Source organism: Spermophilus citellus (assembly GCF_964194105.1).
Source record: "Spermophilus citellus genome assembly, chromosome: 9".
NCBI classification, from domain to species: domain Eukaryota; kingdom Metazoa; phylum Chordata; class Mammalia; order Rodentia; family Sciuridae; genus Spermophilus; species Spermophilus citellus.
The window spans coordinates 112,081,056-112,104,904 of NC_138191.1; the positions used below are offsets into that span (position 1 = coordinate 112,081,056).

General features: G+C 55.1%; 1 protein-coding gene across 1 annotated transcript in view; it reads left to right on the forward strand.

Moving 5' to 3' along the window:
- Positions 1-8,502: 8,502 nt before the first annotated feature.
- The window catches only part of GRIK3 (glutamate ionotropic receptor kainate type subunit 3), a 213,930-nt gene continuing 198,583 nt past the window's right edge, over positions 8,503-23,849 (forward strand). The window contains exon 1 of the mRNA XM_081306472.1: positions 8,503-8,985. Coding sequence (XP_081162598.1) covers positions 8,871-8,985 — 115 coding nt within the window. The 5' untranslated portion in view covers positions 8,503-8,870. The remainder of the gene's footprint in view (positions 8,986-23,849) is intronic.

Below are 23,849 nucleotides of genomic sequence, written 5' to 3' on the forward strand. Positions count from 1 at the left end.
CCCTGCCCATAGCCTTATCCTTCTGTCCTGGACTCTCCCAGGCGCAAGAATCAGCAAGATAATAATTCAGGGGCTGAGGGCTCCTGACTCCCCAGGGCACATGCTTCCCACCCAGGCTCTCAAGGGGTCTCCAGGAGAGGGATGGTGTCAAAAGACATTAGTGGTCCCACTCCAGGCCTCTATCATGCTTCACTTTCCCCTGGGGCAGTAAGGCCACCATCAAAGTCCCAAGTCCCTTAACCAAAGAATAGAGAACCTCCCGGGCCTTGCAGAGTGGTTAGTGGGCCAGGTCAGAGTCCTTCATGTGCCTGAAGAACAAACATCAGGCACTTATTCTCTGTCCCCACCCCCTATTTCCCATGTTTCTTCAAGCTGCTCCATGTCTCCAAGATGTCTCCGAGAATCCTGGTCCTTGGAAGGGACGTATGTGCCAGCTCAAGAGCAAGGGGACTTGGTTGGCTCAGTCAATAGAATGAAATCAACCCAAATGAGAGAAATGAGGCTGTGGCCACTGGCATCTGTCCCCGGCCCATTAACTCAACCCAACCAAACCCAGGTGGAGACCAGAGCCTGGGATTAACTGATTGGCAGGACTGAGTCCCCCATCACTCCTTCCTCCTGCTGCCTCAGAGATAAAGAGCCGAGCCTGGCTCCCCCAGCTACAGCCCGCGGCCCAGTCTCCTCTATCCAGGCCCACGACTCCTGCCCAAGCCTGCCCTCCTGCTGCCTGTGTGGCTACATTCCTGCTGCCTCGGGGGGGACACTGTGGCATTCAGCAGTTAGCTCCCCTCTCACACCCCCTGTGATCTCGGAGGAACCAGGCTTTGGATCTCAGTGGGAAAGTGTGTTCTTTTCTTTCTAAATGGGTTCTGAGGCCAGGCAGCTGCTCTGGGGAGGGGTAGATTGCAGACTGAGGCACAGGGAGGGGCGAGGAATATCGCCATCCTCAGCACCAAGAGGAAGCCTGGGGGAGGGGGAGCTTGAGGGCTTGATAGGGAGGAAGGAGCCTTGAGAAATGTCAAAACATGGCAGCCGATCTGGGGTGTAAGCCTTAGGATTCCCTGCACCAAGTCAGCCTGCTGGATCAACGCAAGTTTCCCCAACTTAACAACCTCCCAGCCTCCATGTGATGGTGATGGAGAAGAGTAGACAGCTCGATTGGCACCCCAGTCACATGCACGCCAGCCAGCCTAGAAGTCCAGGATCTGTGTGTGTGTGTGTGTGTGTGTGCGCGCGCACGCGCGCGTATAAGTAAACACACTGCTCTTCCTATTGGAAGCTTGGAGAAGAAAATGTTCGCCTGGGCTCTGTTCAGGAGTCTGACAAGTCCAAACAGCAGGGACAGTTGGTTGCTAAGTGAGACCTGCCCTCATGATGTGCCAGGCACAGTTCTAAGCACATCGCACTTATTAACTCATTTAATCCTCACAACAACCCCGCAGGGCAGATAGGATTATGATTCCCATTTTACAGACAGGAAACAGAGGCACAGAAAACGAGCCCAACAATGCTCAGCTAGAAAGTCAGCGCATACATCAGGCTGTCTGGCTCCAGAGTCGGGGCTTTCACCAGCCCTACATGGATGTCCATTCATTGTGAGTGTGTAAGTATGTCCATGTGCACATGCTTGTGGGTGTGTATGCAGTAGCATGGACACATACCTCTGCCCGCGTGTTTGTTTGTAAAGGTAACACAGACAGATCGTCACTCAAGCAGGCCAGCAGTCTCCCTTCAGTGAAATCTGGGGAGTTTCTCTCTCATGAAACCCGCTCTCCCCTGTCCAGGCTGCCTCTGCCTCTGATCAGTTCCATGAGGCTGGTACTCAGCGTCTCTGATCCCTTGTAAATAAAGCAAAGATCCATCTGGATTCAGAGGTACTTGAAGTGTGGAGCGATCTTGCTTTCTGGCATCTGCTGCAGCAGGAGTTTGGGCCATCCCCAGCCCTATTCCAGGCACAAACACTAAATATTTTCTCCGACATTTGTGGATCACTCAAAAATCAAGGTGGGCAGAGGTTGTCTTGTGGAGGTGGGGGCTGGGGCCGTCTGATATCACGGGAAAGCAGGAACCCAGTGCCCACTCCCCGCCTAGACTGCCGTCCCCATCTCCCCCTGCCCCTGCTCCTCCTTCTAAGCATCCACAGCACGCACTACTCTCTGTGGCAGCCTGGCTGCTTGCCCGCCTTGCCTGTCTTGCAGGCGGAGAAGCACCATACCTGCGTGCCAGAGAGGCACAGGTGTGCCTGCGCCACTCACACAGGGTACCGCCTGCTGGAAACTTGGCGGAGGGCAGACTTGGGATGGGATCCATGGGAGAGACAGTCTGTGGCATAATTAAGAGGGAGCAAAACACAAAACAAAACAATGTTTTCCTTCCTCTCTCTTTTCTACCACTTGCCCTAATTATTTTCCCACTTTAAAATTCTACATCAACTTTAATTAAGCTGGCCTCGGGCAGGGAAGTCTGGCAAACTTGGAGAAGTTCACTTGTTTATTTTCTTATCACTCGGTGATTGGATTTTCACGGCTTGCTCTGTCTCTTTCTCTCTAAGGAGGGGATGATGGCAGCCTTCTGCCTGTGGGGGGAGGGGGTGGGGGGGGACAGGTGCAGTGGAGAAGCGACACTCCGCAGCCTTGGAGGGAGGCAGTTCACAAAGATCTGCTTTGGGCCAATATTAACTCTGGTTTTGCCTCCCCTCCCCCTCCCCCTCCTGCTCCTGCTCCTTAACTGCAAGGTCAGGGCATGACAGAGGAGGGCAAGTGTCAAGCAGTGGAGACAGCACCCGACTGAGGTCCAGAAACTTGGGTCAGAAGCTCAGTTTTGCAACTTGCTTCCTGAGCACAAACCACCCACCGCGCATCCGCTCATTCTCCCCGGAGCTCGCGCATCTGCTCATCCTCTCCTTTATCCCTTCGTTCACTCTCTCGCCCTGCGCTCGATGACACACCCATTTGTCCCCTCTCTTCCCCTTACACTGAGCAAAGGGGTATGCCTGCTCTCCTGCAAGTTCTTTGTGGGCAGATTGTTTGACTCCTCTTAGCCTGTTTCTCTATCCCTGAATTCCTGGGTTGTTTCAAGGACAAGGGATCATGTAAAGGGAAGCCAGTGTGGTTCCTGGCTCAGAGTGGCGGTGCTGTGTGACACCTCTGATGTGACATCCATCACCAGACATGGGCCTGGGTCTTTCTGGGCCTTAGTCTTTGCTAGCAAGGAAAATGCCCAGATGATCCATAGAGTCGGACACAAGAGCTGAAGGTTGCAGAGTGTTGTGACCAAGTAGAAGACACGAGATTGAGGCTTTTGAAGGAACCAGGACACCTGGGTGGCTGAGCATATTTTGGGGTGCCCTAAGCTGCAATAAGAGGTGGAAATGTGTCTGTAGCTTCACCTGAACAGTGCCTGGGGAGCAGGCAGGTGTCTTTTCTCTGTCTGCTGGGCAGGCAGTCCAGAAGGAGAGAGAGTGAACGAGAGAGTGAGCGAGTGGCTGGACGTCTGAGTAAATGAGTGAGTGGGCGACTGAACAAAGGATTGCATGGGTGAATGAATGAGTGAACAGCTGAATGACAGGACAGAAAGGTAGGTGATGCACGAAAGGATGAATGAAGAAGTGGATGGCTGTGAGTGAATGGGCGAGGAACGGAGAGAAGGAATGAGTGAGCAAACAGTTAAGACGGTGAATGGATGAATAAGTGGATGTGTGACTAGACTGAGTGACTGGACACATTGATTAATTAGGGAATGATGGAATGAGTGCACGGATGAATTGGTAAGGCACTGAGAAAAGGAATCAATGGATGAGTGAAAAACTGAGTGGATAAAAGTGAATGGATGGTCCAAAGAATGAATGAATGAACAGAATGAATGAATGAATGAATTAATGAATTAGGAAATGAATGGGTGAGTGAGTGGACCTTGTTGCTACCCCCAGCTGTGGAAGGAAGGGGCTCCATTGCCAGGACCTGGGAGGGCTGAGAGGAGCTGGTTCCCGTGGGCACTTTTCCCCACCACCCAGCTCCATAAGGAAGCAAAGCCCCCAGGGCTCCTAGCCCACCCGCAGCTGTTCCATTATGTATAGATACAAACTGGATTGCGTGTATCATTTACTCCTCCACCAGAAGCGTACCACGACCATCAAAACGCAGATGTCAGTGAAATAACATATCTCTGGTGGTTTGTCTACCTGTCTCCCTCACTGCGGAGAAATAACTCGCAGCAGCGGGTTAAGCTGACAATAAACACAGGAATTGACTTCAATGGGAATAAACTTGCTTCACTGTTGACAAAAATCTAAGGTGATGCCACCTTCACTGGGCTTGTGGCTTGCTCAGGTGGCTGCCTGGCCGTGCTTCTCCCTTCTTGAGACTGGGATGAGGGACAAAGGCTCCAAGTTGACAGACAAGTCTCTGTTCCTGAGCAGAGAAGCAGGTCCCAGTGTCCTGTAAAGGGCTAGGGCTTGGCTTTTGCGGTCCACGTGCACTTTGCCATTGAGAGAGTGAGAGCTCTGGAATACAGCCGGTCCTGTGAAGGCTGGTGCCCTCCTCTTCCCTGCTTGGACAGTTGGCAAAGATCAGGGAAAGGGTGGCAGTTGTGTGCTTATGGTCCAGCACACCCTCCGGGCAAGAGGCAGCCTCTCCCCTCTTCTCACCAAGGTGCCCCAAGCATTGGTTACAGAGTGGCCCCTGGAGCCCGGGTGGTCAGACACTGAGGGGAATGGCCAGAGCCCCAGGACTACGGCGTCCAGCCCCTCCAGCCCCTGCCTGCTGCTGGGCAGCTGGAAGAACTGAAAGTAGGCAGGCTTCAGCAGAGGGCACTCAAGTCCTAGGGATCTGCACTCAGCAACGGCACGGCACGCTCTGCTCAGTGGCTTCTCAGGGAAGCGGAGATCATGAATCTCAGTAACTGGAGCCCAGGGCCTCATCACTCACCGTGATTGTGGGGGGATCGAGAGCCGAGAGAGCCGAGTGGATCAGTCTAAACAAAACATGCACACAGGGGACTCGTCCAAATGAGCGGCTTGGCCACCACCGGGGGGCCACTCTGCCTTGCCCACAGAAGCTGGGGAGGGGCCTGGGAGGGGGCCATGGTGGGGGCTGACAGTCTGGTTCCCTCCACTGAGCCCTACCCTCACCCCCACCTGTGAGCCGGTGGGAGACATGAATCTCTCTGGCAGCGACTTGGGCCAGCTCAGCCATTTTAGGGGATGTTAATGAAATGCGGGAGCACTTGTCCTTTCAGACAGCAGCCCCTTTTATTTGGGAATGAAAAGCTGCATTAGTCTGAATGAGGTTTGGAGGCCTCATAAATCCAGCGCTGGCTGCCTCATGGGGGAGCCGAGGCCTGGCTGGTGGGTAGACTTGTTTACCAACAATGCCAAAAGCCAGGACTGGAGGCTCCCAATCCCCAGAGATGCAGCTTGAGATGGTGCCAGACCTGGTGCCTGCTGGCAATAGGGCCGCCTGGAGAAGCCCATGACCACTGGAGAGAGGGTGGCAGGGTTCTTTTGTGAGTTAGGGACCCCGGAGCACCCCAGCTTGCCCCAGTAAAGGACCCTGATCCTGTTCTACTCTCAGCCTTTCTAAACGCAGCTAGAGGCTGTAGCTGCCATTGCAGAGGGGAGAAGGATCTTCCCTAGGGCCTGCCCTCCTCGGCCTGGGAGGTGTAGATATGGGTCACCCATGAGTTTGTGCTGGAGCCCTGGCTCCTCATCCAGAGCTTGGAAAACAGTGATGCCCATCAGGTATTAGGAGGGAGCAGGGAGGGAGGGAAGGAAGATCACTCACTAGCTGTGTGCCTTTGGTCTTTACCCTTCCAGGGTTCTGAGTCTTCATCTGTAAAATGGAAAAATAACCAAGACCCTGAAGAGTGGGTCGTGGAGAGGATTGGAAGAACGGATACCTGCAAGGTAGTGAGTGCCCTGTCTGGAACATGGCAAAAGAGTGAGAAATACAAGCAGTCCTGATTATCACTGCTGTTTTTTTTGTTGTTGTGATGCATTCCACTCTCTCTTGGACTGGGAGGGGACAGGCTGCTGTATCACAAAATGGCATGCAGCTACAAGGCCCCATGAAGAACAAGGCCCCATCCTGGGTTGGGAGAGCAGCTTTCCCTTTGACCCCCGGGGGTTCCGGCTGGGCTGCCAAGCCAGGAGACTGGGTCCAGGAGCCTCTGCAGCTGGAGGCTGTTTCCCACGGCAGCCTGGTGGCAGCCGAGAAAAGCCTCCATCTGCAGCACTGGGGAACTCACGCCCACTCTGAATGCAGCAGGAGCAGGCCAGGCCTGGGCTGTTTCCTGGGGGTGACAAAGGAGACAGGGGTGGCAGGGCCACTCTCTCATCCCCAGGAGTCCTCAGATTCCCCCTCTGCTGGTCTAGTTCCTTTCTCTTGCTAGCCTTCTGGAAGCTCCCTCTCCTCTTCCTCCTCCCCGCCCTCCATCCCTCCCTCTTCTGGCCTCAGTACTGCTCTCCCTCTGGGACCCACCTCTATCTTTCTTCTTTTGTTTCCTGTCAAACCACTTGTCCTTTGCCCCAGCCTCTCTCCTGTCAGAGGGCTGCCTGAAGAACAGCACACACACAATTGGCACCCAGGCGCCTCACTCCGTCCCCTAGTCAGACGTGGGCCCTGTTGGCCCTGACGTGCATCCTTGGTCTGAGTTCAGGTCCCTTTCATTTCTCCATCAGGCCGCTGGAATTTTCTTAGAGAACAGCCAGGCCTTTTGATTCCTTGGGAGCAACCAAACAAGCTGTGGAAGCTGATAGGCAGGTAATGGGGCTGTGGAGTGTGTCCCATGAAGAGCTCCCTGAGCTCCCTCCTGGAGGGTGGGGTCCTCTGCTCCCCTCTCCTGCACTGCCCCCTTGCTGGGCCCACTGAAGCCCTTCTTCTCCATACAGAGGTCAGCTGCTGCTTCTCTGGCTCTGGTCTGCATGTCCTTCCCTCTGGTCCTGGAGGCAAGATTTTTCCACTGGCTGCCCATTCAGGGTAAGAGGGGCCCATGATTGGCAAAGACAGACCCTTAGTAACCTCCATTTACCAGCAGATCATTGAGGATGTCATCAAGCCTGGCCCAAGTCTCCCTTCTCTCTCGGAGAGCCCAGGGAGTCTCTCCTCCCAGGCCACAGTCCCCTCACTTCAGGTGGGAGGGAGTCCCCTCCTAATTGGTAGGATTGGCCATAGTGATATTCACATCCTTTGCTCCCAGGCAGGAAGGGAAAGAAAGAAATGGCAAAATTAACAGGCAGTTTAGCTCCCGACGCCTAGTATATTTGTAAGAAAATTAAAGATTTGCTCTTCAGATGTTGGGGGCCACGCTCTTACCAAGACAGCTGGCAAATGGGAGAGATTGGAAATGATGGAATAGATCAAATTATTTAAATGAGAAAAATAAATTCACACACAGCCTAGCCGCTGCTCGGTGACAGATCCGTTTATTTATCTACTGTATCGGCACCGCTTTGTCTCTGTCAAAAAGGTCATTAAACTCGCCTAACTGCGTAATTCGCAGCCTCCTGCTCCAGCTTCGCTCCGCAGCCCTTCTCTTCCCTCGACACCCAGCGCCACTTGAAAAAAAATTTATTATTGCTAATAAACAACATTTCTTTTTAACCCTTTCAGCTTGCTCCCCCGAGGGTCCTGCTCCGTCCCGCGGAAAATTACAGTTCTCCTTATTGTTTCTCAGTAGGATTCGGGGAGGGGGCACCAGCCCCTCTCGCAGAGTTGGGGAAGAGGGCTGAAAAGCAGTGGGCTCCAACTCTACATCCAGGGGTTTAGCAGTCTTCCTCCGCAGCCCTGTAGCGGCGGTGCGTGGTCAAGTCCTGCCATCCACGCAGAGGGGCTGACCGGGTCTCTCACCCCTTCCGCAGCTCCCCTGGCTCAGCGCGGACAATTCTCTTTGAATTCTATACCCCCAATCCCCAGCCCCCAGGCCCAACCCTGCTTCCACCAGGGACGGGGCCAGGGAAGGAAATCGTTCTCGGGTCACTCTCTGGCCACCGCCGTCCAGCCAGCGCGAGCCGCGTGGGAGCTGAAAGGCGAGACTCTGCAGACGGCGGGCTCCCGGTCTCGCTGCTCCCGGCGGGCGCGTCTCCTCCAGCTGGTCGGGCCGCTGGGCTGCCGCCGTCTCCCAGCTCGTGGTGCCAGCTCTCGCGCTCCACGCCTGGCTCCCTGGGCTCTGTGCCCTCGCAGTTGAAGGGACTGGGGGCGGTAGGGCGGATGGGGACGTCTGGGAATCGAGGAGAGTCCTCGTCCTCCCGGCGGCCCCCCAAATCGGGTCCAGGGTCCCGTTCCCCGCCCCCTCCGCAGGTGTGAGCGCGCGAGTGTGTGCCTCGGCGAGTGTGAATGTGAAGTGTGTGCGCGGGGGAGTGCGCGGAGGGAGCGCGGGCGGCGGGCGGCGCGGGAGGCGGGAGGCAGGGCGCGGGGGAGGGGGCTGGGAGGGAATGTGTGCGCGCGTGCAACTCCACTCCGGGGCTTTGTGCGAGCCCGGGCGATAGCATCGGCGGCGGCTGGAGGAGGAGCGGCCCGAGACGCGTGCAGCCCGCCCGCCAGCGCCCGGCAGCCGGGGCAGGTGGGAGCCCGCGCGGGAGCCGAGCCGACGCGAACCGGAGCCGGAGCCGAGTCCGAGCAGAGCCCGGGCGTAGCCCAGGAGCCTTGCTCGCGGGCAGCCCGTGGGCGGCAGCCAGGCGGGGCGGGCGCCGGTGGGGCGGCCCCCCAGTAAGATGTGCGCAGCGCCGCGGGGCGCCCCCCACTCGCAGCGGCACTCGGGAGCCGGGCGGCTGGGCCAGGCGGCGCCTCGGGGGCTGCTGCGCGCCCGCGCCTAGAGCTGCCGCCCCAGGGAGCCCGCCACGGCCGCGCCCCGGGCACGCTCGGCGGCGCCCAACGATGACCGCTCCCTGGCGGCGCCTCCGGAGTCTGGTTTGGGAATACTGGGCCGGGCTCCTCGTGTGCGCCTTCTGGATCCCAGACTCGCGCGGGATGCCCCACGTCATCCGGATCGGTAAGGGCTCCCTGGAGCCGGGGGTCTCTGTGCGCCCGGGCGGGGGCGGGAATGGGGGCCTCTGAACGTGATTTCTAGAGATTTTTCCAACCTCTCTCCGGGCTGGCGGGACCGGGTAACCACCAGGAGCTTGTCATGGTGAGGACAAAGTTCCAAAGCCAGGGCCACGGGCCTTACTTATTTGGGAGGAGGCAGCCGGGCCGCGGCGGGCGAGGGGCCCTTGGCGCGCTCCTGGGAGGTCAGACCTGGTGGAGTGTGGCGAACGGTTCCAGTCCCAGCCCGAGACCCGGGCGAATTTTGCGGCGACTGCCAGCATGACTGGCCGTAGACCGAGTTCTGGGACTCGGCTTCTCCGAGTAGTAGGAGCCCTGGGGAAGGCGCCAACTTCTCTCCTCTCCCCTTGCCGCTCCCCGCGGGCCCCTCGCCCCCACCTCGGGCACAGCTCGAGCAGCCGCGGCAGGGGCGCAGGGTACGGATTCGCATGACGAGGGAAGCGGGTTTCCTCGCCCAGTGGCCGCTCTCGGCTTCGGTGGCCCCCATTCAGCGCTGTGGCGTGGGGCAGGGAGGAGCAGTCTCCCGCCAGACACTCCGGGCTGTCCCTGGAGACCCAGGCCTTTTTCTGCCGGGGGCAACGAAGTTGGGGGGAAGGGAGCGACGGAGGCCGCCCAGCGCAACCGGGAAGGCGAGCGAGGGCTGCGAGTGGTTGTTAAAGTTAGCCGAAATCCCTCCGCAGCTGGCGGCGGCTGGCGGGTCTGCGCGCGGCTTTCTGGGGTTGGGCTTCTCCGCGTCTCTTTTCGCCAGAGACTCTTGCTCGGGCTTTTAACTTTGTTGTGGCCGCCCAAGGCACCTTGCGGGCAGCGCTCTGGGCTGTGCGGTGGGGCCGTGCGTGTCCCAGGCCAGCCGACCCCAGGATTGGGCCCGGCCGTGCCACCGGGGAACCTCGTCACCATGGGCTCAGGGCCGCCAGGCTGGAAACCTGGGCCGCTTGGGTTCCCGAGGAGCCCTCGCCAGCGTCTGGCACAAGGTGGGTAGAACTCTGTCCAGCCAAGGCCACCTTCCTCCTCTGTGGCGTTTCTCCAGGCACCGACTTTGGGCTGTCAGCCGCGCGAAGGGGATGCAGGGAACCAATGGCTTGGTTTCCGTACTTGAGGTTTTCCTAGTAGGAGGTCAAAAACCTCAGAGGATCTGTCTCCTCCCTGGCGGTCTCCCAGGAGCTAGACCCTTTGAACTCGACATCTGGATGCGGGTAGAGCACAGTGCCTCAGCTCTGCCCAAGATGTCTTTCAGTCCTTGCTTGGGACCCTGGCAGGCAGACACCCAGAGAGGCAGAGAAGGCCAGGCACTGGAGGGGACTCTGGGGTACAGCCCTCATGGTCAGGCTTAACCCTTTGCAGTCCAGGCTGCTCCTGGCAAGTCGAATGTCTTCTGTCTCCATACTTTTGCCTGTCCAGCACCCAAGTCATCACCATTCCAGGGGCAGGCAGCCCATTAACCATGGACCAGAAGAAGGCATCCCTCTATTTTTTTGAGGGTCCTTCATGATAGGGTATCCTTGGGAGAAAAAGGGGAGCCCCTGAGGATGTGATATATCCATCCCATGGTTTGCAGGACCCTCTTGCATGGTCCCACTCTTCCCTCTACTGGGGTGGGATAGATGTACTTGCAGCCCACCCTCAGGGATGGAAGTCTTTGGAGACCTAGAGAGACAGGAGCAGGTGAGGGCAGCCCAATGGGGGCAGAATGATGTGCCCTGCCTTGCCCCTTCTTACTGTGCAATTGAATAGGTCTGGGGGTTCCCCGCCACCATGAGAAGCCCATCTTCAAACCTGCCCGCCCTTTCTTGGGTTCAGCATGTAATAATGCAATTAGAGGATGGCAGAGCCCTCCTCTCCTCTGATCTTCTTCGTATTAAGCCCCAGGATTAATTAGCGTGTGGGCCCAGGCCATTTATATCCAAGAGCCCTGCCCCATTTGATTCCCAGCCCAGGGACCGGGGTGCTGTGTGGTTGCCAAACGTGACCACTGGAGCTGAGCCAGGTTGGGTGGAGGATGGGAAGGCTCTGAGGCCTCTGAGCTTCTCTGGAGCAGACTGGGGGCCGAGCTTCTGACCTTCTGAGCCTGTGCTTGAACCCCAGCTGGAGCCAGAAAGCTACAGTGGATGTGGTGCAGGGAGAGAGAGAGAGAAAGAGAGAGAGAGAGAGGAAATTTTTCATGCTGAAACCCAAACACACCGCCTTGGCTGGGCCAGTGCCATCTCCATTTTCCCATTCCTCCCACCCCTGGGATCTGAGGGCTCTGGCTGGGCTGCAGGGATTGAGGTCCCGGATATTGGGCTCTGGAGCATGCTGGGTGCTTCTGGTTCCCAAGCCTGGTGCAGGCACTGGCTGAGCTTGGAGCTGAATCCTTCTCCAGCAGCCAGGCGTCGCTGAGCACGGGCCCAGAGAGGGTTTACCTGCAGGTGCAAGATGGGCTCTCTGGGCTGGGGCGCACTGTACCCGCCCCCTCTCTTTGTGCCTCTTTTGGGGGCTGAAATTTCCTCTTAGACAAGGAGATGGATGGCTCAGCAGTGTGACAGAGTGTTCAAACAATCCGTCTTGAATAGATGAATTGCATTGCTCTGTCTTTTTGTAATTGTGTCTATCAGAGGGAGAGGTCAAGGCATTGATTGCTTGGATGGTTTGCAAGTAACAAAGGAGAGTGAGGGAGAGAGCGAGGGAGAGAGAGTAATTGGATTGTAGTCTGCGGAAAAAATGATCATTGATTATTTTATATGAATATGTGGAAGATGTATTCTGTGTGTGATTACCAAGTGTTGCTCATTGAAGGTTTGCAAAGCAAATTGTTCAGCATTTTATTATTATTATCATCGTTATTATTGTTTGGATGAATCCTGGTCTTAACTTATAGAAAGCAGTTTAATTCAGGGTCCTTTCAGCCGAATGGGCTTTCATTGACCTCCTGTGGGGACCTGGATTTCCAGGTTTCATGACCTAGAAGCTAAAGTGGAGGGGGCACTGGGCTTGGAGGCAGGAGCCCTGGCTCTGTCTGCTGCTGGTTTGTTGGACCGATTTGCTTAAATCACACCCTCCTTCCCACCTTGATCCTCAGTTTCCCCATCTAAACAATTTGGTTGGCCTTCATGGTTGGCATATTCTATGGGTTCCGAGTTCCCTTGAGCACAGGCTGGTGGGAACTCTGCCGTTGTAGGTTTCATGGTTAGATCTCCCCTAAGATTACTGTAGGATTGAGGGTCAGCCTAGAATTTGCAGAGGGGACCAGGCAATGTTGGCGGCAGCTGGGGAAGCCTGGCCAGCCTTCTGTGTGATGAGGAACTTGGATGGATGGCCGTGATCTCCAGCCAGCCAGTGGGGAAGTTCAAAGCCAAATGACTGCAGAGACATAAAGCAGGTGTATGTGTATGGGGGAGTTGTGGGGGAGGGGAGGAAGGGCTGGCCCAGCTCTGGGCTCTCAGAGCATCTACAGAGTAGAGGTAACTGCATGGTCCTGTGTAGACAACAGCAGGTGGTCCCAGGGGAGTAAGGTCCCCTCCTTCAGAGTTCTCAAACTAACCCCGTCTGCAACTCCTCTGATCGGTGCACTCAGATCATCCCGAGCGTTTGTCTCTTGAGTTTGGGAGCCACTGCGTGTAAAACAATGAGAAATTTCTCGGTGACTAGTGATATGCTGAAGTAGCGGCCATGTGGGAGCAGACAGCCGCTGAATGAAGATCAATAGGGTTTTCCCCCCTGGAAGTAAATAGCTTCAGACAAGACCTGGGAGTGGCCCGAGGGGCCTTCGGAAGCATCAACTTGAGGAATTTCTGCCTCCACTTTGCAGCCCAGCTGCTCCTGTCAGCCCGGCTGGCCGCCTCCGCCAGCTGGAGGTTAATTTCCTCTTGCTGCTGCCCTGGCATTGTGCGAAACCGCCTTTTGACGTCAGGATGACCTAGGGTTTCTAGAGGTGCTTTATACAGGGTGAGCCGGGCACCCTGGCTGGACTCAGCTTTTCCAAGGTCACCTGTATCCTTGCAGCTGGCCGTGATGAGCTGGGTGCAGAAGTCCAGCCTGCTGTGCTGTGTGGAAAGGGCTAGGAGGGCTGCTCTTCATTCCTTACCCTCCAGGAATGCTTTTAGGATCCTGCGTAGGGCCTGTGGGCCTCCTTCTTAGTCCCTACGTTCCTACAGCCAGTCTGTGTCCCAGCCTTTGGACGCAGACCCCTTTCCTCTGGGAGGGGGCACAGATACTCTTGTGGGCAGGCGAACAACTCCTGCTCTCGTGAGAGGTGCACGTCTCCTGCAGGGGAGGCTGCAGGCAGATTGGACGGTCTTTTGGGGGAGATCTGTGGGTGATCAGCATCTGGGACTGTGTCTCTGACCCGCTGAGGCCAGGCCTTCTCCATCCTGTCACAGTCAGCTGCCCTTCCTCTTCCTCCTGCAGCTGTGGCCCCTGCTCCATCAGGACCCTTCAGAGGGAACTGAGAGCTGGTGCTTTTTTCTGCTGGGCAGCAAAGAGGACCCAGGAATCCCCCAGGCCCTGCCTGGCAACGTGGAGGATTAATGCTCCAGGAGCAGGGCCCTTCCCTGGGGCTAGCACCCAGCAGGCCCTGCTCTGTCCTCTCGAGGCTGACGTGGCGGGGCCAGAGCTCTGGGGTGGATGTGCTGAAGTCCTGGTCCCAGTGTGGAAACACAGCTGATGCCCCTGGGACTGGCACCTGGACCTTGGGCTTGTTTCCTGTCCTCCCTCTTGTGCCAGGTGCCGATTCCTCAGCAGCAGCAGCAGAGGGCAGTGTTCCTGTACTCACAGGGCCTTCGAGTCTCCTGCCTGGGGCCCCACCTGGGTCGGGAGCAAAATCCAAATAATGAAACAACAACCTTACCATGGCCCCAATTTACTGAGTGCTTATTAGCTGCCTGGCACCGTGTGTGCTAAGTGCTTTTCAAACAATGACTAGTTGTGGGGGTGAAGAGTTAGTGCCCAGGAAATGCAGCATTTTTCTCAACCTCTTAGGAGTCAGTCTGCCTACTGCTGATCTGCTTCTTGCAGACGAGGAAACTAAGCTTGGGGAACTGACTCGTCCAAGATCACATGGCCACTAAGTGGTGGAAGCAGGACAAGAACCGTGTGCTCTGCTTGACTCCAGATCTGGTGCTGTTAGCCTGGTGGCTCGGTAGTCTGGAAGCCGGAAAGCAACAATTTATAAAGGGGCTAAGGGCAGCTCGCCTGTTCCCACAGTTCAGGTTGTGGGCTCGATCTCTCTGGGCTGGGCGCGGTCACGTTTAACCCCATGAATGCCAGCTTACAGGGTCAGGCTGGCCACGGGGCAGGTTTGTTCCTTCCAGGGGAAAGGCACGGATGGTGTTCCCACCCTTCCTGCTGACACACACATACACACACATGCACACGCGCACGCACTTCCTGCCCCCTACCTGGACCTGGCTTCTGGACTCTGCCCAGAAGTCCTAAATTTAATCCAAGACCTAAATAAAGGCTGGATTCTCCCTTGCATGGGGCCAGTCCACCCACAGAAATCCCTGTGCTCTGAGGTCCCTGGGAGCTTCCAGGCTGTCCTCATAGGCTTTGTCAAAGCTCTGAAACCCAGGGCTGTGTTTGTGGCTCCCCCACCCTTCATCCTTTCCATTCATCCATGACCTGGTGAAAGAAGGGGGCTGGTGAGTGAGTTTCCTTTGTTCTTCCCTCCCTCCCTCACCTTCACTTTCCTTCCCTGACCGGTCCCCTCTCCTCTGCAGCACCCTTTCTAGGCTGATCAGTTTTATGGTCATTCTACCTTTTTTTGTTTGTTTGTTTGGTGCCAAGGATTGAACCCAAGGGTGCTGAACCACTGAGCCACATTCCCAGCCCTTTTATTTTCTGAGCCAGGGTTTCTCTAGGTTGCTTAGGGCCTTGCTAAGTTGCCGAGGCTGGCTTTGAACTTGGGATCCTCTTGCCTGGCCTCCCAAGTCACTGGGATTACAGGTGTGGGCCACTGCACCCGGCTGGTCATTCTATTTTTAAGAAAGAGTGACATCTTCCCTTCTAAACTGAGCCTGGCTGGCCAGGGATTGAGGCTGGTAGGAAGTGTGTGAGGGTGAGGCCTGAGACCTCTGACACTGGGCCTGGACCCTGGCATTGTCCCACAGGTACCATGGTTCATTCAGTAAGGGGACCTCGGTGCAGCAGCCTACCCAATTCACCCTTACCCAGGCCACCTCTGCAAGAGCAAAAGCCCTTCTCCGTCCCTTTCTCCCGGAGACAAGGGGAACCTGGGGTAGATGGTGTCGGCCAGGGTCAGAGCTGTTCCGCAGGTGGGGAGACTGAACTGCTCAGTCCTTACAGTGGGAGCAGATTTGGGATTGGCATGATCAGAGGGACCTGTCATTTTCTAGGACCCTCATTTCCCTGGTGGTAAAATGGGAGCAGTACCACCTGTCTCCTGGGGTCACACAGATCTGATGCCTTTTCAAAGAAGCCTAAACGTGGTGCCAAGATAAGCATTTCTTCTTGATCCTGGAGCATGCTGTGCGGCCAGCACAAGGCAGGATTTTAGGAGACTCTTATATGGTGGTGACCCTGTGCACCTCCTTACATCCTGGCCCTGCCCAGCTCTGCTTCTGCTCCAGGAGTCGAGCTTCCTTCTGCTCTGCAGGGCCCCAGAGACCGAGTTCTAGCCGGGAGAGATTTGAGGAGATGAGACTGGATGAGGGCTGCAGGACCGGATTCGAGGACAATAAATCATTCTGATTTTGCTTTTCTTTCCCTTTCTCCACATTCCACAGCCACCATCCACAGAGCCCATGGTGTCCTAGGTCCCTCCCCTTGCCTCCTTGACCTTTAAGCCTTGTGCTGTGCCTTCGAGGTGGCTGTGGTTAGGCTGGGGGTGGATCGGGGCTTACATGGCACCTTTGTGCAGCACGCCACGTTTAGACATGGTGCTGCCCAAGGGTGCCATGGCTCCCCACCTCTACCAAGAGGCAGAAAGAGTCAAACAATATATGTCATGGGTTCTAAGAGGGAGTCCCCCCCCCCCCTTGGTGTCTTTACATAGAAATTGGAATGCATCTCTCTTGTCATGTCTGAGTGTACATGAGATTTTTGTTTCTTTCTGGGCACCTCCGTGTAACGGCCTTGGGTATGACAAAATGCAGTGGGGTCTGCCTTGGTGTAAGTCACATGCATCTGCGGTGTGACCTTGGGCCAGTCACTTGCCTCTGAGCCTTCCTTTCCTCTGTGAGATACGAGTCTCAATGTTGGGTGGAATCATACTCTGCTGTTTTTGACCTGCAAAAATTTTTGTTTGGTTAAACCTTAGAGTATCTATCGTCTGTTCCTAGAGCTATCGCGAGGATTAAAGGAGCTCAAGTATAGACGGCTCTTTGTACAGAACCTGACGTTTAATACATGTTAGGAGAAAAAGCAGAGCTCCCCAAGGTGGAGGCTGCGTCTCTGCCTGCAGACTCCGCGCCCCAGGCATCTGCATCTCATGTGCTCTCTGTTTTGTGCCAGCCCTGGCGCCCGGGACTCCGTGCAGCTCACTGGGTGGCATTGGCTCATGGCTCACATACCCATGTGCCCAGGAGCAGAATGGGTGGATTCAGCAGCTGTGCCAGACATTGGAACGGGAGAGGCACCCTTCCCAGGATGCTCCTGGGCCACACACCTGAAGCCAGGGGAGGGGCTGGTTCATTCCCACATTTGCAGTGTTTTCCCTGAAATGAACATTACGAGTGTTCAGAGCTGGGAAGACCCTGGCAGTGGGCTGCTCTTGAGGGGTTGGTCTGGGGAATCCTGACCGACCAGCCCTTCTTGGATCTGGAGTTCCGTCTGGTTTCCTGGGCAGGCCAGCCCCGTGACCTGAGAGGGTCTGCGGCTGGAGGCTGGGCTCCAGGGAACAGACCTGGCGGGCTCTCCTGGGAGACACTGGGTAATGAGGCCCCGGGCAAAAACGGGGGAGGAGAGAGTCCCCATGGTGATCAGACAGTTCGGAGATAATGAGATTGAATGAGATCTGGGAGGAGTGGCGGGTTTCCACTCCAGACCCTTTGGTGCCACGCTGGATGGTGGTTAAAGAAGGCAGAGGGGGGAAAAGGAGCGAGGAGGAGCTGAGATTGTGGTTTGTTTGGAGAGAGTTCCAATCCATAGGAGACAATTAAGTCTTGCACTATTAAAGGGACTGATGCAGACAGGCTGCTGATAGAAGGGGCTTTATAGAGTTCTCTGAACAACTGCAGGGCTCTTTAAATATGGGAACGAGGGAGATGTCTGCAAAGCCTTCCTGCATCTGCTTTGCAGAACTGAAATATGCTATTCCAAAAAGCTGCCCAATTGGGCGGAAAAGCAGGAGCGGGGAGCCAAGGACTTCCCAGGGCTCCAAGCATCACATTTCCTGTCTATGGTGAAGAATCACAGCATCCAGGCTGCAAAGAACCCCAGGGATCATTCTAGGCCTCTGGATCTCCAACATGAGCATGCCTCAGAATCACCTGGAGGGCTCTTTCCAACGGAGATTGCTAGAACCCATCCCTAGGGCTTGTGATCCCGTGGGTCTGGAGTGAGGCCTAAAAATTTGCATTTTAAATGGGTTTCTCAGATGGTACCATCACTCAGGTCAGTGGAGGCTACAGAGAGGCAGGTACCTACCTGTGACAGGAAGCTCCCCCCTGTGTGGCCCTGCTCTTTCTTTTTAGTAAACGTGCTGATGCATCCCCATTTTGGTGGTGGATTTTCCCTTAAAAAGCTGGAGTCTGTCACCTGCTGTTCCAAGAAGACACTATAACTTGGGTGTTGAGATTGCAGGTTCCAGGATCCACCTGCCTAGGCTTGGACTCTTACTCTTTCCCTCCAGGCTGTGTACATTTGGATAAACCACTGAACTTCTCTAAGCCTAGATTTTCCTCACCCGAAAAATGGGGATAATGGCAGACTTCACTCATGGGGTTACTGTGGGCATGGACCTGTCTGGTAGACAGGACGACCTCAGAACATTTTAGCAACCTAGCCTTGTGGGTAAGCTCACTGCCTCTGCCACTCCCCATCTTACGATCTTGGGCAAACTATCTAATGTCTCAACATAATAATGATGACAGCACCTGCCTCGGGTGGTTGTGTAAGGACTGCATGAGTTGGTGCCGATAGAATGCTTGGAATAGGATAATGGCAGACACTCAATAAATGCTACCTGTTATTCTTACTCTTGTGATTACACGGCTCCCTTATTCTGGCTGGGTTATGGGCCTGCCCTGTAGCCTTGCAGAAATGTGAAGACATCTTTTTGTACTAACGATGGCCAGTGCCGCCAGCATGGTGTTGAGAACCGGCCGTGATACCGCTTATTCATCGAAACCAGTGAGATCATCACCTCCTCAGATCTCGACTTTGGTCTCTAGTTATACAACCCCAGATTATTTCAGGCCCTTTGTCACCATTTTATTCTATTGATTTATACTGAGCTGGTGGTCTCCTGAGGTCATGAGGTCTTTTCCATGGACATCACCACTGATCTGAAACTTCTCTCATCCTCTTGTTGGTAGTTGATCTTTTGAGCCTAAAGGCAGGACCTGCCATTTATCCATTGAATCTTTAGGCAGTTGTTCTTGTTCATTATTTCAGGACGACTAAAGCCTATTGTCCCCCTTGCTCTGTCCTGGGAAGGAAGGCAGGAGTGGCACTTTCTTCTCTCCCCATTGCTTCCCTCCTGGGGTCTGCAGGAGCGAGGGTAAGTGGTGTGGCTGGATCTGGGAACCAGGTTCTGAACAGGGGAGTTTGGGGAGCTCCCCATTTGGTCGGGCATGCTTTGTGCCATTCTGGGCTTGGGGTAGACCTGTCTCCTCCCCTTCAGCTCTGTCATAAACACATCAGACAGAAAGTGACGCTGTCACCGTCGTGGATTTATCGAGTGGTCTTGGATGCTCAGTCTTGCCCCTCAGCCAGCTGCACGGCACCGTGGTCCTCTCATGCCTTGGGCCTCAGGATCGCGTGCTCTCCATCCCTGGACTCAGCACTGTCCCTCTTGCCTCACGCTCTGCCCCGTTCTTCTTCCTGGTCAGCTGTCCTCATGCTGAGGTCTCAGCAAACGTGTCTTCTCCTCCAGGAAGCCTTTCTGACCTCCATACCCGCTCCGAGCCCCACAGCCCCTTGAGCGTCCCTGGCTCTAGCCCTCGCTGTGCTGATACCCTTGGTCACCTTAGAGATGGGCCATGTGAGAGTGCAGGCCTCGGCTGGCCCGGCCACCACTTCCCCAGCGTCGCCTGCCGCCCATCAGGGGTGATTAGTGGGTATCGCTGGATAGACAGATGCATCGATGACCGTCGTCCACTAACGCAAGTCCACCCCACTGCCCTGTCATTCATCTCGACACTTGTTCCGTTCTGTGGATGAGGATCCTGTGAACTTGCCGCTACCTGGGCTTCTGCTGTGGATGATAATGGTGTCCGTGGCACTCTCCTGACTTGCCAGGTGGGCAACTTCTGTGCCAAGACCCCTCCCTCCAGACTGTTGGGCAGAGCTGGGCTGTCTGGGGGAATGAACCCTTCTTTCCCAGGCCTGGGGTTGGCTCCACATCCACGGCCTGGCTCACACCACGTGGGTCTCCTTGGGAGTCACAGCTGCCTACGTCAAGAAGAAACAGGGAGGCGATCATGGTCTTCCTCCTGCCTGTTCTGATGTCACCTCCCCTTCCCACGTGCCCTTCAGCATCCCTGATGCTCCCTCTGGGAGCTCAACCAAGGAAGAAAACTTCTGCTGTCTCATCCTTAATAGGCTGATCACTCAGGACAGCTGTCAGGCAGAGTGTCGCTCTGCCACTTGCCCTGCTGCCCGCCATCGATCAGGTCTCCTTTTTTCCTGTTTTCGTCACATCACCAGATCCTGCTAGGATGTGTTGACAACCGGTCTACACGACAGCCTTGGCGTGAAGTGGAGGTGTTGCCCGTTGTCCTGGAGATCCGGGCTGTGTGGACCGTCGACCTGAGCCATTTAACTCTGGGAATGTATGGGTATCCGCACCGGTTCTGGGGAGTGTGCACGTGTGTGTGTGTGTGTGTGTGTGTGTGCGCGCGCTTGTGAGAGGTGTCCAGATGGAAGTTTGCAAGTTGGGGCTCAACAACTGTTCTTTATCCCAAGCCTCATGAATGAGTACAGCGACTTCCCTTTGGATCAATGGGAACAGTGAGGACTTGAGTGCCGGTCCCCAATCCTGAGTGACTGGGCTGATCGGCCTCCTGTGCAGGGTGGCTGTGAGCGAGGGTGAGGGAGGCTTACAGTGGAGACCTGAGCTTCCTCTTCTGAACATGTCAGGACAGGACTCTCCCCCCTCCCCGGGCCAGGCCCTCCCCCATTCTTGCTCCCCTCCTGGGAATCAGATGACACTGCATGAGCAGAAAGAGCCTGTGAACTTCATGGCCATTTTTCCTGCCCAGTTTAATAGAGGTGACAGCCGCCTATTTTACTTGTCTCGTAACATTGAATCAGTAAATAAAATATGGGTGAACTCTCAGGTTTTGCTGAGTTATGGCTGGTCCATGAGGACGGAGGGCCGGGGGAGGCTGGAGCAGGGAGATGGAATCCATGGCTTCCTGAAAGAGAAGCAGAGTGTGGTGTCTTCCTGGGGAATCCAGGCAATCTTCTGGTGCTGGAAGAAGGCAGGCAAGGTCATGGTGCTCGATGCCCTGAGTCCATGCAGGAACCGGATGCCAGCTGAGGCACCCCAGACAGGGCAAGCACAGCCGTACTGCCCTCCAGTCTTTCTGAGCACAAGCAGGATATGGAGGACAGAAAAGGGAAAATGAGGAGTGCCATGATCCTTGGTGAGTTGTGGGCAAAAAAAGAAACAGACAAAAACCTATGTTTTTGTCTTAATAGACTGGACCCCAGTCTATTAAGAAAGACTCACCTGTCTTCCTGTTACACAGACACACAAAGGCCCGAACATATGTGCTGCTTTGAAGCTTTAAATTTGCCGTCTTAAGAGAACCAAGTAGCCTAGACTGTTCCAGTGTGGACAAACACCCGCGGAACGTCTTTCCACAAAAAGAGGGAATACAAATTGCATTTGTATATTTACAAAACTCACAGATAACGGATCACCACGTGCGGTGAGTTCCCTGGGAGGCGGGGAGATAAAGGGTCACCTTTAACCTCTCCGTTCAGCACCACGGAGAGCGGCTGGGCTTGGGGTGGCCCACCAGCATCTGCATGCTGACTCCTCTTTCTAGAAGGGGTGATGTGGTCCTTGTAGGGTCTTGCTACACAGGCGTTCTTTTTCCAAAAGCTATCCTCCCAAGGCTCTGGCAGCCACCCACTGGACTGTGATCTTTAGGAGGCACCCAGTAGGCGCGGAGGAACTGTCGCCTGAGTGATGCTTGGTAGAAGAAGATGAAGTTAATGGATAGAATTTTCTCCTTTTCTCCGCCCTCCCACCCTTCCACATAAATTGTTCTTAAATCTTCGGTGCCTTGTACGGCTTGTCTGCTAGGGAGCAGTAGCAGATGACAAAACGAGTGAGCATTCCATTGTCAGATATCACACCTGATGCCAGGCGTCTTCGCCGAGGTTGTCAGCATCATCTTTCACGTTGCGTTTGGTAAGGAGGCTTCTGGAAGGTATTTTTATCCTGCTGAATGTGATTTCTTTAAAGTATTTTCTGTGTTATTATTTCCCGAGCCGTGGAGCCCTGCATGCCTATAATAGAGCCGTATTTTCTGCTAATAAATAAAATTACTCCTTGCTCAGGTGATGGGAAATAAATGTGTCACAGCTTTGTGGCATTCCCCAAAGAGCCTTAGCTCCAGGTGCTGCACCACCTGGATGTGTCTGGAAGCCTTGGATGGGGTGGGCCTTTGCAAGGGCCTCTCCCAGGCTGGAAGGTTCCGCCATGACTTCTGCCCATCCCTGGGAGACGGAGGGCTGCCAGGAGACACCTGGACGAGAAACCAGAGGGCCAGGGACTGCAAGGAGCATCCGAATGATGGGCAGAGGAATTAGCATTCACTCTGAACAAGGAGTGAGCTTTTTAGGCAGATGGGTCCCAGGGATTTAGGAGGTAAGATGATGGCATCTTGGAGTCCTGCAGCAGGTAGAAAGATCCAGAATGGTCAGGGGAGAATGGGCTACAGGATGTACAAAGTCAAGGCTCCGCCAGGGGCCCTAGCCTGAGATATGTTAGCATGAGGAGACTGGGGGCTTTTGGCTGCTTTTCTTGAGATTCAGAGAATTAGAGAAATCTGTTTTGGAAAAGCGGCTATTTTTATGCTGTTTGTAATTTTGTGTTTATTTCCTGTTTTTTTCCACGTGGATTGTGGGCTGACTCATTGGTTCACCAGACAGCGCGGGCTCTGTGGACCGCAGAGCGTGGGGGCCGGGAGTGCAGGGGCTGGAGGAGGGGCTAGATGGCATCCGGGTACCTTGGGAGGGGCCACCTTCAGTGACAAACGTGATCCCTGCACATTCAGGCTGCGCTGTTAAGACCAGAGCCCTGCCCTTGACTCTTCTTCATTTCCCTGTGTCTCTGGGGGGAGAGATGGGGCTCCCAGAGGCGAAGAGAAGAACAGAAAGTCACCTGGTTGATACAATAGGGAAGCCACCTCTTTTCCTTCCACCTGTCGCTCCTGCCTCCCACCTGCCCCTGCACCTTCTCCATCCCTCAGTCACTCAGGTCCTTCTGCAAGGGTTCTTTACAGTGGCTGTCACCCCCATCCTCAACCCCCAGTAGGGCTCGTCTTCCCTAATTCCTTCTCGGCAAACTTGAACCCAATCATGCACGTGGGAGTAAGGAGGAAGAAGTAGAGACAAAGGTTAGTATCCAATTTCTAAGTCTCCAAGAGACATGATTCCGTCTCCTTTTTTGAGAAAGTTCTTCTTCCGAGCTCACTCAGATTCTTCCTGCTGCGATGCAAATCCGTCTCCTTCATGACACGCCATGGCCATTGCCAGAGGGTAGGAAGCTCTAGCTTGGGAGTCCTTAGCTTCAGGAGCTTTTCTTTTCAGATCTGTAGCAAAGAGGCTCTCAGACAATTAAATTGGAATGGCTACACTTTCACTCAAAAGGGCTTGGGCAGATTTATAATATTTTCTTTTTTAAAAAATTGGGTTTTTTTTCATGGAGACAATGATTTATGAAATAATCAATTTCTTTATCTACCTAATACATTGGAGCGATCCGTCAGCTCAGGCATCAATCTCCCCCTGAGCCCGGGGAGGGCAGACAGTCTTTGAGCCTGATTCATGGCGCACAAGGAGGCTTCTCCCTTGAGCTGCTTTGCTCCTGGAGCCTGGATTGGAGGCCTGCGGTGAGGAAGGGCTGGGCTCTTCTTCCCCTTCCTCCGTCAGCACAAATGCTCCTGCTCTGTCCTCCTCAGTCCCCATACCTGCAGAGGAACGAGGTGCAGGGAGTGCTGTCCCCACTGCACAAGTTTGGACACTGAGGGCCAGAAGGGTGCTCAAAGTCAGGAACTTGGAGACACGGAGTCAGGAGTGGCCATCTCTGAATCTCCAAGGACTGCCGTGGGGGGAGCAAACAAACCTGGCCTCGGGGCCCTTATAGATTTGGGGCGATGGCCCGAGAAGGCAGATTTTGGTTCAGTCCCAGCTCTTTCACATTTATGATTTGAAGATTCAGTAAGATGCCTCAGAGGGCGGCAGGCTTCCTGTTGGGGAGCCATTCAAGCTTGGCCAGAAGCTACGAGGAGCCCTGGATGCTGCTCACTCTGGAATTCCAGGCATGCCCAACTGTGCGGCTAGAGATGTTGTAAACAGCTAGGTTTCTGAGTTCCCTGAGAAGGCCAGGGCTGCGTCTGCTCAGGTTATGCAAACCCCGCGAAGGCCAAGCTCCGTGTGGTGTGCTGGTTGCAGGGAACACGCCCGGCCCAGGCTCCT